Source organism: Cnephaeus nilssonii, assembly GCF_951640355.1.
Source record: "Cnephaeus nilssonii genome assembly, chromosome: 2".
In the NCBI taxonomy this organism is placed as follows: domain Eukaryota; kingdom Metazoa; phylum Chordata; class Mammalia; order Chiroptera; family Vespertilionidae; genus Cnephaeus; species Cnephaeus nilssonii.
The window spans coordinates 15,179,414-15,195,141 of record NC_137073.1 but is presented as its reverse complement, the minus strand read 5'-3'; the positions used below and the strand labels follow the sequence as shown (position 1 = coordinate 15,195,141).

Genomic DNA, 15,728 nt, shown 5'->3' with positions numbered 1-15,728 from the left:
AAGGACTGCAGGATGGGGGTGTCGTGCTCAGAGATGGTGCTCTTGGAGCAGGCAGTAGAATTGGGGCATTTAGCACACCAGATGCTCCCTTAACACAGGCCCAAAGCACATATGTGAGAACACACACACATGCACACATGAGGACAAGCTCCCATTCTGCTTGTTCTCGAGTGGTCACCAGGCCTTCCCAGGAGAAGCCAGGATGGAACCTTCCTCCCCCAGGGGCTATTAACAGAGAAGGGCTATTAACCGAGAAGGCTTATATTCTGGTGGCAGGAGGAAAGGCCGGCAGAGGAGGGCCGCAGAGGATAGAGCTGCTTGAATCTCAAAGATGATGCTAGGAAGCTGTGGCTTTGCAGGTCTCAGTCTCAGTCTGTGTGAGTCCACATCTCCGTGCGCTTCCAAGTCACTAACACAGCCATACAGGGGCCAAGGGCCAACCTGACTGCTCCAGCCTACCCCAGGGCTACCAAGGGCTTCTGTGCTTTTAAATGTAAACTTAACCCAAGGAAAACCACTACAATTGTAGTAAGATCATCAATAGCATAATTATAGAGCTAGCAAACACCTGGAAGGCCCCTCAATCTCTGGCCTCCCTACGTATGAATCTGTACTCATAGGAGAGGCCAGAGATGTGAGGCAGCTCTGAGTGCAAGGATGTGGGAAGGATAATATGGGAGTGGTGGGTGCAAGTGAGGGACGTTCAGAGAGATAAGGCCAGTGTGACCAGAGGAGGGGAAAGCACAGGAGGCCCATGGAAAAAGGGGGACACACTCTCCCTGTGTTTCTAGAAGTCTGTTCCAGGTTCACAATCGCCCCTCAGGAGATGGGCCCTGCCACCATTGGACCACAGTGGTGCCTGGCCCAGGATGCAGAATGGGCAGTGGGTGTGCAGTCACTTATAACTGGGTCTGCCTGGAGGCCATGTTCTCACGAAGCATGCAAGCCTCTCCCAAACCTCACTCAGAACCTTGTTTTGGCCTCGTTACTGACCACTAGGTGATCTGCCCCTCATCCCCTGCAGCAGGTCCAGCCCCTGCTTCTGAGAGTAGAGCGTCTCTCATTAAATAAGCATGACTCTGGTTCTGGGCTTTTACCGGCATGAACAATGTCCTCAAGGAACAAACTAGGCAAAGGGAATAAGAACTTGAGGAAAAGAGAGGACCCTGCTCTTTTCAATGGATTTAGGATCCACTCAGAGGAGCTAAGGACAAAGTCCCTAAGCTGATCACAGGGAGGAAGCTGCCCATGCAAAAGGCCAGAGGTGCACTCTCCCTCCCAGCAGGAATCACAGAGGTACTCAGCTCTACTTGAGGGTGACCCAGTTCACAGAACCTGAACTGATGATTGCAGCTCCCACCTCCACAGCCCTTGTCCAGGCAGCATGCCAAGAGGCAACAGGAGGGGCAGTGGGAGACACCTGAGTGAGTCTCTGGCGGGATTTTGATGAGGCCAGAGCATAAGAAACATATGCAGACCACAGGACCCTGCCTGGATTCCCCAGGGCAAGGGAAGGGCAGGGCAGGACAAGCTGCAAAACCATCAGAGCAGGGACACACAGAGCAGCCCTGGTGGCTGGTCCCAGGGTGGAGGGAGGGACACAAATGCTGACTGCACTTACCTTTAGTGACGGCTTGAGGGGACTCCAAGCACTTTACAATGCAATCCATTATTTCAAAAGACCCAAAGAATATGGGGAGGCTTAATTAGGAGGGATGCTGGGGTGACCATGTAATTTCTCACACTCTCTCTGGGGAGCACCTGTCCCAGATGGCAGCTATCAACAGAGGAAAATCCAAGAGGCCAGAGGGGGCCTAGTGATCAGGGCAGTCACTAAGGGGGGCTAGGGTCACAGGGTCACAACCAGTACCCTGGGCTGGGGGTCAAATAGGGTCACAAGCCCAAACCTCAGAGCCTCTGTCTAAAAAAGTGGAATAGCAACAATGAGCTGATAGGAAAGGTGCCAGCCACTCAGAGAACACCCTGGATGTGTTCTGAGGCCACAGGTCCTGAGCGCAGCTGCATGTGACAAGAGCAGCCTAAGAGGTGCAGGGAGGGACACAGAGCAGGAGAGAGGACCCAGCACTCAGCACATCAGTCCCAGCCTGTGGCAAGAGCAGAGCTGAGGAAAGTGGAGGGGCACAGCCAGGCCAGCAGCAGCAGCATCTTTCCAATCAAGGGCAGGAAAGGGGCTGGGGGGCTGAAGAGCAGTCCCACTGGGAAGGCCATCGGTGCCACCTCCAGCACAAAGGAGCCCGATGCACCATCTGCTCAGCCAGCACAGGAGGGGCCGGGTGGACATGAGGTGGAACAGGGAGGTTGGGCCAGGCCAGGATGTGGCCAGAATGTCAACCACACACACATTAGACAAAAGACAGAAGCTCAGAGAACAGTCCTCCCAAAAGAATGATCTAGAACCAGAATAACTGCATAATGAATGAGGGGGTGGGGCAGAGGCACTCTTAAGAACAACTCCACCCTCCCTACCAAAACACCGAGGCAAGGCACAGGCTGTTTTCAAGAGGTGCCCGTAAACCACATTTCCAGGAATCACAGGTGCCCAATGCCTCATTATTTATGGTCCCTGGGGACAACCCTAAGGACCCAGGTGGGGTCACTGTAATTAACAGGCCGACATCAATCAAGGCGGGGGTGGGGGTGGGGGGGTGTATGCACGTGCGCTTCACCTGCTCAAACTTCCAGCCATCGGACATGGTGGACACCATCTGCGTGAGCTCCTCCTCCTGACACTGAAGTACACGGTAAACATGCTTCACTGGCACCTGCAAGAACAAGGGCCGCAGGTGAGACAGGCCCACATGCCCTGCTGCTCCCGCCCCAGTCCAGCAATCTGGCCCGGCTGCTGATTCTGGAACAGCACAACAGGAGACCCAGTGAGGCTGACATTTCTTTCCACCTCTCAGGCTCAGGTCACGATGCCTTAAAGTGACCCCAAACACATACACCAAAACCAAACCAACAGGCTGGAACAGCTGCCGTTTCCTTCTTCCTTGTCCGCCTCCAAATATATTTCAATTTCGACATTCCAAAATAAAATGAGTCATGTTCCTAAAATGCCAAGAGCACCTGTGTCTCGATGTGAATGCATGAGGATGTCCATCTTTGTTCTACCGGGAACCACACAAAGTCCCTGAACCCAGCTGGGGAGGGATTGACAGGGAGGCTTGAAAGCAATGCAGGACCAGCCCGGACCCTGCTCCTAGCAAAGCTTTCATTCACGCACAGCAGCTCAGACCTGAACTGGCTTGGACTGAACTGGCTTCCAAAAAATTGACATATCTTTTGAGCCAGCCACCCATCCAACCTTCTCTGAGCTCTGTTCTAGGCATTTCTGGTGCTGGGAGGCCGAGGGGGTCTGCTCTCATGGAGCTGCTACTCTAGCAGGAGGCGGCGGCCACCACTCACAACACGTGTGTAACCAAGGGGAAGGGGCCATAGGAGTGCCAGGCTGTTCTCTGATGTTAAAGCAGTGACTCACACTAGTGACACTCCAGGGACAGGGTCACAGCCTAAAGTACATTGCTTTAATTTGAGAAACAGTGAGTGGCACTGGAGTACCACCTCACCTGAGCCCTCTCACCCGCACATCGGCCCTGTGACAAGGGGCTCCTCTACCTCCACTATGCCACTCTGCAGGGGAAGACTGAGGCATACAGTTTGTACTGGTCCTGGTCACACAGCTCATTAAGTGGGGCTGCTGGGTGGGGGAGGAAAGACCAGGAAGGGTGAGGAGGTGGCGAGGAACAGGGAAGCCTCTGAGGGGGAGTGAGCATAGACACTGGAGTGGGCGTCCTGAGGATAGGCTGGACAGGGCTAGATGAATTTACCCTTCATGCCTGCCACGGTGCCATTAGGCACTAGAACAATTACAGAGGAAGATGGTTATCAAGGTAAGACAGCCAGATCTCAAGGCCTCATGAGGAGGAGGGAGGGGAGGGAGCTCCACATTTGCACCAGGCCTCGGAAGCTTCCAGCACATTCGTCACTGGTCTCACCTGTGATGTTTTGCTGTCTCGTTCTCTAATTTTGTCCTTTACAAGTTTTATTAGTGAGGTGATATTGTAAAATTCCGCTTCCTCCAACACTCCTGGAATAAAGAAAAGTAACTATAATTTTCACCAAATCAAAAAAGAAACATTTCATTTGAGCCCTTCTGTGGACCTGTGGCCTATGCCTGACCCACTAAAGGCTCCTCAGCCCCCATCCTAACACCCCAAAGGTCACTACGCAGACATGGCTGGCTCTCAGTAGGGCTCCCCAGGACTTGGCACAGAGGGCTCATGTGGAGAACGATGTGTTTACTGAACATACTCCTGCATGAATCCCTCCACGTGACCTGCTGGGTGCAGAATTCACATACAGCTGGTTCACACACAGGTCCACGAGTGTGGACTGCGAGCTCCACGCTGGGCCCGTGGGATGGAACACAGGCATCTTTCCCTCCACAGCCTGCATCTGTCTCTCTGGGCTGGCTAACTCTCCTCCCCTCCATGAGAGGCTCAGGCCTGGCCAGGCGGCCTTGTGCAGGTCTCTGAGTCATTCAGCACATCAGTTTCCCTATTCAAGTGTTAGACTGTGGCTGGTTGAGGGAGTAGCTCATCACTCTAGGACTCGTTCCAATTTAGGAACTCCTTTTTTCCCCAAAGATGGCCATTGTAACGTACCTTATTTAGGGACTTGAAATCTCTAAGAATTCTAAAAAACAAATTAGAGAGGCTCTGCTTCAGGGATTCCTCATGGGTATTCCAGAAGGTTCAGAGTGAGGCTGGTCATCCTGGCTAGACCTCACTCTGCACGGTAGTTCCCACTGGCAACACCAGGAGCTCAGAGCCGTGGACTCCAGCTGCCGGACCCACTCAGGCTGCCTCCTAACAAGGTCCCCAGGTGAGGCGACAGAGGGTGAAGGTTGGGACAGGCAGTAGCCACCCAAAGAGAGGCAAAATCTAGTTTGTTTCTTCTCAGGATGACTTAAGGCGACTGTCAACTCCTCTCTTCAGATCCATGGGTGGGGACTGAAGGGCATTACAAATGAGCATCTTCCGCTTTAGGACGAGTGCTTGGCCTAAAGGGCACATCTTTCTTCCACCTGGACACTCCATGCACTATACTCGGAAGGGCAACACCAGGAAATGGTGTTCACATGGGTGTTGCTCCTGAAAACACTGTGATTAAGTCACAGTGTTTTCCTAAGTAGGAAAGCAGGTGAGTGAGGCGAACTGGCAGGGCTTGGTCACATCAAATACCCCTTTCTAAGCAAATTGCATTGGGAAGAGGCTGTGAAGTTTAGCTTCAAATTGTACAGCTGCCCACACACCACATAAAGGAAGGGTATCCTAAACCATACGAGTGTGTGAGCAAGAAAAAAGGGCTGCAGAAAAGACATGGAGTAAGATGTGATGAGAGCTGAGGGAGGACAAAGTTCAGTACTGACAGCCAATCCAGGACACAAGCAGAGCAGAGAAGCCAGAGCCCACTCTGAGTCATAGTGCCCTGAACCTCTCCAGACCTCCCTGGTGCGTGGAGCCAAGCCCATACCAGAGCATGCATACACCAGCCTTAGACCTGGTGCCCACAGGGCTGCATCTGGCATCCCTGCTCCTTGTGACCTGAGCTGGAATGTAGTATGGCATTTGGACATGCAGACAGAACTCAAAGGTGGTAATACAGTGGTGCCCAGGAAGGAGAGCAGACCCGGGGTGACTGAGACAGAGGGACACCTGAGAGACTCGCATGGTGGGCACATTCCTAACATACCACCCTCAGATTGTTACGCCAAAGCATCTCTGAGAATGGGTGGTTTCCCAAGGGAGGAGTCCCCACCCTCACGCATCACTAACTAGACACTTGGGAGAGGGAGCCCATAGATTTACCCACAGTCAGGGGGACCCTTGCAGCCAGGGAGTGGGATTGCAGGGGCCTGGACCAAAGTCCCCAGGCCCTTCTGCTACAACGGTCCTGACAGGCCAGCCTGGCTCTAATGAGCCTTCACTTCTTGGAGGAGGAAAGGGGAAGAGGCCATGCTAAACAGCCCTCTCACCTCTCCGAGACCAGCATCTGCTGCCTCATGGGACACATTTGTGAGAAAGCAGGGGGGCAAGTGAGGGGACTCGGGCACCTAGGACTTCTGCAGGGGACAAGGGCACTCAAGATGCCAGCCTGGCCCCAGGGGCACAGAGCCTGTTCAGGCCCAGAGGGGTCCAGTTGTCATCTTCACCAGATCCCAGTCTCAACTCACCTTCCTCTGCAAGGTCTTTGTTAATGACCAGCTTTCCATGTCTCAGGTAATTCAGCACAGGCCCAAAATAGGTGGGATCTCTGTCGATTAAATAGGCACCTGTTTCATCCTACAAAGAACAAAGTACCAACGTGAATCCTGGACAAGATAGCAGTGGCCCCACAGCTAACCCACAACCAGATCAACGTTCACGGCACTTCAGTGAAACCCCAAGTAGTGTTGTATGCCTCCTGCCGTCTGCAGCCTCGAACCCCTATCTGTCACCATATCAAGTCTAAGCCAAGTTGAAATTGTTTTGTAACTAGGTAACCTTCCTTTAGCTACTGTGAGGCAAGGCAATTATGTATTGAGCCTCTTTCCTCACAGGACCAAAGATTTCTAAAGAAAAGCTGATTGCCAGAGCCGGTTTGGCTCAGTGGACAGAGCGCCAATCTCAAGTGCTGCCTGCGGACCAAAAGGTCCCGGATTCAATTCTGATCAAGGGCACATACCTTGGTTGCAGGCTCCTCCCTGGCCCAGGCCCTGGTTGGGGCTCCTGCAGGAGGCAACCAATCGATGTGTTTCTCTCACATCAATGTTTCTCTCTCTCTCACTCTCTCTAAAAATCAATGGAAAAATATCCTCAGACATGAGGATTAACAAAGAAAGAAAAAAAAAAGCTGATCCTTCTTCATTTTAGAAACCATCCCACAAGAGTGACTAACAGACTCTCCTTAGTGGAAAGCTCTTAAAGGCAGGGCTGACGCTGGTGGGTCCACTTCTGAAGGACACCAAGGCATGGGCCTCCGCAGCCAGTGCTTGCCCTTCTCATTTTGGGGTTACTCCTTGGGCAAGGGTGCAGGACTGAGCGTCAGGGCGATGGCCTGGGTCAGAGGCACAAGAAACAGAACCTCACTTTCCAGAGCTTCACAGTGACTGCTGATCACCAAGGAAGCTCACCCATTGGGTAGTGGCCCCAGAGTCCAAGCTGTCTATAAAACAGACCATCAGGAGGACAGAGATGGCAGCATGGGTAAACGCCTGTACTCGCCACCTCCCACAACCACATCAAAATGACAACTAAAATACAGAACAACCATCCTCCAGAACAGCAGGAAAGCTGGCTGAATGGAAGTCCTACAACTAGAGAAGTAAAGAAAGCACACTGAGACTGGTAGAAGATGAGAAACGGGCTGGTCCGGCACCCACGTGTGCCGCTTTTTAATCAGGGAGGGAGATCGTCTCGGGGGAGGCCGCCCAGAAGGGCAAGGGGTCTCAGCCTCACACCAGACCCCCAGCCCAGAGTCCCAGAGCTGGGAAAAGAAGTAAGAACTACAGGCTGTAAAAACCAGTACGGACTGGGGCTCAGTGACACAGAGGCTGCTGGAGACCCAGCCGTTCCTCTTAAAAAGCTGGAACCACGAACTGAACTTACCAGGTGTACCGGTTAATAATGCAGATTTTTTTCAATAGATGGAGTTACACATATATTGATATATATGCAATTTGATTTGCATGCTATTTTGTTGTATTGACAGCAAGCTTCAAAATTTCATGTCAAATTTGCTGAAGGTGTTAACATCATAGATATTTTTACGCTTAAACATGTCGAATTTCATGCCCAAAAAAGAGCATTTGCGGGAAGTTTTAATTCATTACTTTATTTTGAAGAAAAGTGCTGCTGAAAGTTATCGTATACTTCGGGAAGCTTATGGTGAACATGCTCCATCTCAAGATACTTGTGAACGCTGCTTTAAACACTTTAAAAGTGATGATTTCCATGTGAAAGACAATGAACGTCCAGAGTTTGAACTGTTGGTCTTCAAACGGAAAGAGATTGAAGACCAACAATTACAAGCATTATTGGATGAAGATGCGTGTCAAAACTCAAAAACAACTTGCAGAAAGATTAAATGTTGCTCAGCAAACAATTTCCGATCATTTACAAGCAATGGGAAAGATTTTAAAGGAAGGAAAATGGGTGCCACATCAACTGAACGAAAGACAAATGGAAAACCAAAAAGTCATCAGTAAAATGTTGCTTCAACGGCACGAAAGAAAGTCTTTTTTGCATCGAATTGTGACTGACAACGAAAAGTGGATTTATTTTGAGAATCCCAAACGCACAAAATCATGGGTTGATCCAGGTCAACCATCAACATCAACTGCAAGGCCAAATAACCTTGGAAAGAAGACCATGCTCTGCGCTTGGTGGGATCAGGAAGGTAGTGGTGTACTATGAGCTTCTAAAACCAGGTGAAACCGTTAATACTGATCGCTACCGACAACAAATAATCAATTTGAACCATGCTTTGATCGTGAAATGACCAGAATGGGCCAGAAGACACGGCAAAGTAATTTTACTTCATGATGATGCGCCATCACACACTTCAAAACCAGTTAAAGACACGTTAAAAGATCTTGCCTGGGAAGTATTAACCCATCCGCTGCATTCATCAGACCTTGCTCCTTCAGATTACCACTTGTTCCGATCGATGGCACACGCACTTTCTGAGCAGCACTTCAAAACGAAGTGAAAAATTGGGTCTCTGAATGATCTGCCTCAAAACAAGAAAAGTTCTATTGGGACGGTATCCACAAATTACCTGAAAGATGGGGGAAATGTGTAGCTAGCGATAGACATTACTTTGAATAAAGCACTTTTGATGTTTCTCTTGAAATTATCATGTTTTCTTTGATTACAAAATCCACATTATTAACTGGTACACTTGGTACAAGGTCCTGCTTGCTCTGAGCTCCAGCACCAGGGCAAGGCTCTGGGGAACACAGACACATACGAGGAGGAACTGGATTGTCCGGCATTGGGGCAGGAACTCGGGGGGTGGGGGGAGGCGGCTTTCTCCCAGATGGAGGTGCTCACAGGGATCTTGTTCCTGTGCTGGGACCTGCCCAGTTGCAGAGCTGACTGGCAGCCATTTCTGTTTGCTCTGCCCTGGTGATTCCCTAAGACCCTGCCTCATGCAATTTACAACCCCACTCAAGTTGTGTGCAACGGCTTTTGCATATGAATGGCCTGTCCTTGCTCAGGCTAAAATCTCTCAAAACAAGCTGCAGCTGAGTCAGGGAGCCCTAAATCATCATAATAAAAGGCTAATATGCAAAGAGTCGTCATGCCGTGAGGCCGTAACAACCAATCAGCAGGGACCTGAGGCTGTGTGGCGCCGGGCCGGGGGACCTGAGGACGCAACCCCCACCTGGCGGGGCTTGACGGGGGACTTGAGGCCGTGCCCTTCGCCCGGCGGGGCTTGATGGGGGACCTGAGGCCGCGCATTCCCTGCCTGGTGGGGCTTGACAGGGGTGGGGCCGACTGGGTCTGGGTCCCTCCCAATGGGGGTGGGGCCAGCCAGGTCTCGGTCTGGCGTGATTTCGAGGCGCACAAGGATGGGCAGGGACTTGACTCTGGGTTCCACAGTGTGCCCCAGACTTTGACAGGAGGGGGATTTTCATATACATTTTACTAATTTTCTTTAATCTCTGACACTTCTGTTATAGAGAAAGGGCAAATAGCAATATTAAAATATTTCCTCTAATTAATTTCCTTTTAATGTGCACGAATTTTGTGCACTGGGCCACTAGTATATCAATAAAAGGCCTAAGACCCAGCACCAGCACCAGCCTACCTTGCTTCATAGCTGGGCCTTGTCTGGGTACTTCCAAACCCAATACAAAGAGGAGGAATCTGCAGATCTCTCTATAGCTCCTGCTGGATGGCCCCAGGCAGTGGCTGACTTTGCACCTCCCTGGAGCCAGTGCACCCAGTGGTCAGTATCAGACCATACTAGATTACAACTCTACACACCAATAAGCAACACACGCAAGGGGCAGACTCAGTGAACACCAAAGCCCCACTGAAGTAAGTCTTGCACAGCAGCTCTCACACTGTAGTTGCAGCTGGTCCTCACAGCCAATTGGCCTGGAGGTCAATTCCTCCCAGTGACACCAACAGCAATCAAGTCTCAACTACAACAAGACTGTGCCCACAAAGGGGTGCACCTAGAGCTCCCAGCTCAGGTGACTGGGGAGGCTGAGCCACTGGGCCCCATAAAACACCTACTACACAAGGCCACTCTACCAACTCAACGAGACATAGCAGCTCTACCCAATACTAGTACATAGAAACAAACACAGGAAAGCAGCCAAAATGCGGAGACAAAGAAACATGTCACAAATGAAAGAAAGAAAACTACTGAATACAGAGTTCAAAACCACAGTTATAAGGTTACTCAAGAATCTTATAGAAACCGCCAAAAAAAATGGAAAAGCACACACTGACTGAAATAAGAATAATATACAAGGATTCAACAGTAGAGTAGAGAATTCTGAGAATGAAATCAACAATTTGAAATATGAGGAAGCAAAAAACACCCAACCAGAAGAGAAAAAATAAAAAGAATCCAAAAATATGAAGATTGTGTAAGGAGCCTCTGGAACAACTTCAAGCGTACCAACATTCGCATTATGGGGGTGCCAGAAGGAGAGAGAGAGCAAGATATTGAAAACCTACTTAAAGAAATCATGACAGAAAACTTCCCCTCGCTGGTGAAAGAAATAGAATTATAAGTCTAGGAAGCACAGAGAGTCCCAAACAAGAGGAACCCAAAGAGGACCACACCAAGACACATCATAATTAAAATGCCAAGGGCTAAAGACAGAGAGAATCTTAAAAGCAGCAAGAGAAAAGCAGATAGTTACCTACAAGGGAGCACCCATACGACTGTCAGCTGATTTCTCAACAGAAACTATGCAAGCCAGACAGGAAGTGGCAAGAAATATTCAAAGTGATGAATAGCAAGAACCTACAACCAAGACTACTCTACCCAGCAAAGTTATCATTTAGAATTGAAGGTCAGATAAAGAGCTTCACAGACAAGAAGTTAAAGAAGTTCATCACCACCAAACCAGTATTACATGGAATGTTGAAGGGTATTCTTTAAGAAGAGGAAGAAGAAAAATAAAAAGATAAAAAATATGAACAACAAAATGGCAACAAATACATACCTATCAACAATTGTATCTAAAAATCAAAATAAGCGAATAAGAAATCTAATGAACAGAATAAACTGGTGAATAAAATAGAATCAGAGGTATGGAAATGGAACAGATTGACTATACTCAGAGGGAAGGGGGGGTAGAGGCGCAGGAAGAGATTAAACAAAGATCTTATATGCATAGATGCATTACCTATGGACACAGACAATAGGGTGGTGAAGGCCTGGGGCGGGGTGGGAACCAGGTGGAGGGAGGCAATGGGGGGAAAAGAGGGACTTCTGTAATAATCTCAACAATAAAGATTAAAACAAAACAAAAAACAGACCATCAGAGGGGATCCTCCTACCCCTTGGCCAGCCCTGTTCTACCCCCAATTGGGAACCTTTCTGAGACCCCTTGCTGCTCACTGGAGTCTTCAGAGTCAGTTCCAACCACAGCCTCTCTGGCTGCTGCAGCCATAGCCAGGGGAGGTAGATACTAGGGTGGGGGCAGTCCCCATACAATGACACCACTAGAGTGCACCCTGTAGAGGCTGCAGAGTAACAGGCATGTGGGAGCCACCTCAGTATAGGGGGATGTGGTAGGGACTGGGATCCATCAAGGCAATGGATCCAATGCTGCCAGGACACCGAAGATGTGTTGGCTGCATATCTGATTTGGGTTGATGACTATGACCTCACCCAGGCAGCCTTCCAGTGGAACTACTGGGTAGATGAGGGACCAAACAGCTTCTGCCTCCACACCAGTGTATTCAGCCTATCGAGAATCCTGCTCCCCCCTGCAAGCCAGCCTGCCCTCCCCAGGTAGAGTCTGTACCTGGACTAGCGGCCCCAAAGGGGCAGAGGGTGCCGAGGTCTCCACCCTGAGACTGTGACTCTGTAAACCAGTCTGAGAGTCAATGTGGCCTCCCTGTCCAGAAAGTGGATCTCGGGGCTCACAAGAGGTCCTTAGCAGGTGAGGGCCACAAAGAACTCAAGAGCAGCTGGCTGGCCGCAGCACCAGAACAGCAGCAGGCATCTCTGCAGGGGAGGTGGAACAGTGGAAATTCCTAAACCTCTTAGATGTGACATACCCACAGGCCCCACAGCCAGAGACACAAGGAGGCAGGCAATGTCTTGACCACGAAGCAATACCCCATGTTAGGACCCTATTTTTCATTTATGAACATTAAATTCTGGAATTTATGTAGTAAACCCTCATAGTTTCCAGGGTTTCTTTCCTAAGTCCACCTTCACAAAGTAGCTATTTAGATCAGATCAATTAAGTTTCTGGCCATGGAGGCACTTCCCACTCAGCCCAGAGCACCTCTGTGCCCTTTTCTCCTGTAGGCCTGGCACTCAGACCAGTCTCCAGCCACCACCTGCTCCCTGCCGCCCTCACCGTGGACTTCCTGTCCCCAACTACACAGTTTCCCAAATTCATCTTCTGGCCCCACCCCCATCTAAGAAACCATGGTCACACACTGTCCCACCCGCCCGCCTCCTGGCCTCTGGCCCTCTGCTATTCTCTTAGCAAGACTAAAGGAGCCCACAGACCAGCTTGTGGGAAAATGTTATTTCAGCAGCCTCCCTGCTGGTGAAAAGGACGAACCACCATTTCCTACAAAGGGGCCAAGGTCTGAAAAGAAAGGGACAGAGCTGTCAGAACATGGAATGGAGGGGCATTCCACCTCACCCCCAAGGATGAAAAGAGCTGAACCATGACATTTGCACTCACCAAGCTCAGAAGTTATTCATCAGCTCACTGCTACCACAGACAGCTGGTAGAAGGTTATGTAGGAAAGATCAGAGGGGACACGGCTCCTCTCCTCCCTCAGGACACCCCAAGGAGCCTCCCTTGTCACAAGGTGCTTAGGACTCAGGGCCAGCCTCAGTATGGTCAGATCCTGGACTCAAGGCCACACAAGCCACAACCTAGGCATTGCACTTGGAGCTGGGACATGACAGAAGAAAGGACTTTTCGTTTGTGTTTTATATTTTAGAGAGAAGATGGGAAGGAGGGCGGGGGGAAGGGAGGTAGAGGAAGAGGGAGAGAGAGAAAGAGAACATTGATTGGTTCACACCCTGACCGGGGATCAAACCCGTAACCTGAGTATGTGCCCTGACTGGGAATCGAACCCACAACCTTCCAGTTTATGCGAAAATGCTCCAACCGAGTCACACTGGCCACGGTGAAAAGGACATTTATTGAGTGCCAACAGTATGTGGAGCAGCATAAGATACACAAAGGTAACCCAAGCTTAAAAAGCTTGGAGGGAGCCGTGGCTGGTTTGGCTCAGTGGTTAAGAGTGTTAGCCCTCAGAACGAAGGGTCCAGGTTCAATTCCCAGTCAAGAGCATGTACCTAGGGTTGCAGGCCCAATCCCAGCCCGAGTCAGAGCGTGTGCAGCAGGCAATCTATATATTTGTCTCTCTCACACTGATGTTTCTCTCTGTCTCTCTCTCTCTCTCCACCCTCTTCCCTCCTACTCTCAGTAGAAATCAATGGAAAAGATAGCTTCAGGTAAGGATTAACAACAACAAAATATTGGAGGGGAAAGGTGGGATAGAAAAGAAGGGGCTGGGAGTCAGTGGAAAGTGCAGTAGCCCGAGCACAGACAGAACCTGGATGGGGAGCCTAGACTGGGCATGGGCGAGCTGGCACTGGGGATGGACTTTGAAATGTGAGGCTTAACCAGAAAAGGGCAGGAATGGGAGGGACAACATGTCCCTTTCTGAGGCTCAACAGCTCCAAGTCAGTTAAAGCAGTGCCTTGTGTAGCCAACTTTAAAAATCCTGACCAGTGAGGCGCAGTCGGTTAGGACAGTGGTCGGCAAACTCATTAGTCAACAGACAAATATCAACAGTACAATGATTGAAATTCCTTTTGAGAGCCAAATTTTTTAAACTTAAACTTCTTCTAACGCCAATTCTTCAAAATAGACTCGCCCAGGTTGTGGTATTTTGTGGAAGAGCCACACTCAAGGGGCCAAAGAGCCGCATGTGGCTCGCAAGCCACAGTTTGCCGACCACGGGGTTAGGACATTGACTTGTGCACTGAAGGGTGGTGGATTGATTCATGATCGGGGCATATACCCAGGTTTTGGGTTTGATCCCTGGTCAGGGTGAGTATAGGAGGCCACCAATTGATGTATGTCTCTCACATCAATGTTTCTCTCTCTTCCTCTCCCTTCCTCTCTCTCTAAAATCAGTAAAAACAAAAACAAACCCTACAGATCCTCAGGTAAGGATTAAAAAAAAATTCATGTGAATTTTACAACTGACTTCTCATTTTATTTTGTTGTTTTTGTTGTTAATCTTCACCCAAGGATATTTTTCCATTGATTTTCAGAAAAAATGGAAGGGAAGGAGGGAGGGAAGGAAGGAGAGGGAGAGGGAAAGAGAGAAAGGAGAGAGAGACATTGATGTGAGAGAGACACATCAATTGGTCACCTTCTACACTCACCCCAAACTGGGCCAGGGATAAAACCTGCAACCCAGGTACATGCCCTTGACTAAGAATCAAATCCGCAACCCTGCAGTGTGTGGGCCGAGGTTCAACCACTGAGAAACACCAGCCAGGGCAATTTGTTCTATTTGTTTAAATACATTTTTATTGATTTCAGAGAGGAAGGGAAAAGAAGAGAGAAACATCAATGATTAGAATCATTGATTGGCTGCCTCCTGCACTCCCCATACTGGGGATTGAGCCTACAACCTAGGCATATGCCCTGACTGGGAATCAAACCATGACCTCCTGGTCCATAGGTCAATACTCAACCAGTGAGCCACACCAGCTGGGCTGTTCTATTTTTAATACAAAAATGTTTTCCCAAAAACCTCACAGAGGCCATCCTGACACATAGGATCAAACACACTAATTTACAAAGCTCGGGCAAAGAGCATTCCTAGAGAGAGAGGTGCGCAGGGGCCAGGCACTCAGACACACAACAGAACCCTGACTACCCTGAGCTGGGCACTCTTCCACACTCCTGGAACACATGCCAGCTCTCTGTGGCATCCAGAACCTGCCAGTCACTCCAGATATACCTGCTGTTGGGCTGACCTCCACAAGGTCACAAACAACCAGAGTGGGCTTTAGAAGGAACCCTCATCCAGGCCCTGTCAGGTAGCTCAGTTGGTTAGAGCCTCCTCCTAATATGCCAAGGTTGCAGCTGTGATCCCCAGGCAGGACACATATAAGAATCAATGAATGAATGAATGAATAAGTGGGACAAATTGATGTGGGTTTTTTTTCCTCTCTCTCTGTCCCTTCCTCTCTATCTCTAAAAATGAATTTTAAAAAATTGTTAAAGGGGCCCTCATCATACTGTGTTTCTCCCACATGGTACGACTCTCTGAGCTTCAGATTTGCTCAGGCATCACCAGGCTCTGAAGGTAGGACACTCAGCCCAGTGGCTCCTTCACATTGGTCCTGTTACTGGATAATCCCCTGAATTACAGGGGAGAGCTCTCCCCTCCTAGGCTCTTGTCAATCTCCTGAGA

The 15,728-nt window shown here is 49.7% G+C and overlaps 1 protein-coding gene across 1 annotated transcript in view; it reads right to left on the bottom strand.

The window, feature by feature from the left end:
- KCTD5 (potassium channel tetramerization domain containing 5) overlaps window positions 1–15,728 on the bottom strand; it is a 35,687-nt gene that overhangs the window by 8,981 nt on the left and 10,978 nt on the right. The window contains exons 2-4 of the mRNA XM_079782894.1: window positions 6,257–6,365; window positions 4,017–4,108; window positions 2,688–2,783 (exon numbers count right to left, since the gene is read on the bottom strand). Coding sequence (XP_079639020.1) covers window positions 2,688–2,783; window positions 4,017–4,108; window positions 6,257–6,365 — 297 coding nt within the window. The remainder of the gene's footprint in view (window positions 1–2,687; window positions 2,784–4,016; window positions 4,109–6,256; window positions 6,366–15,728) is intronic.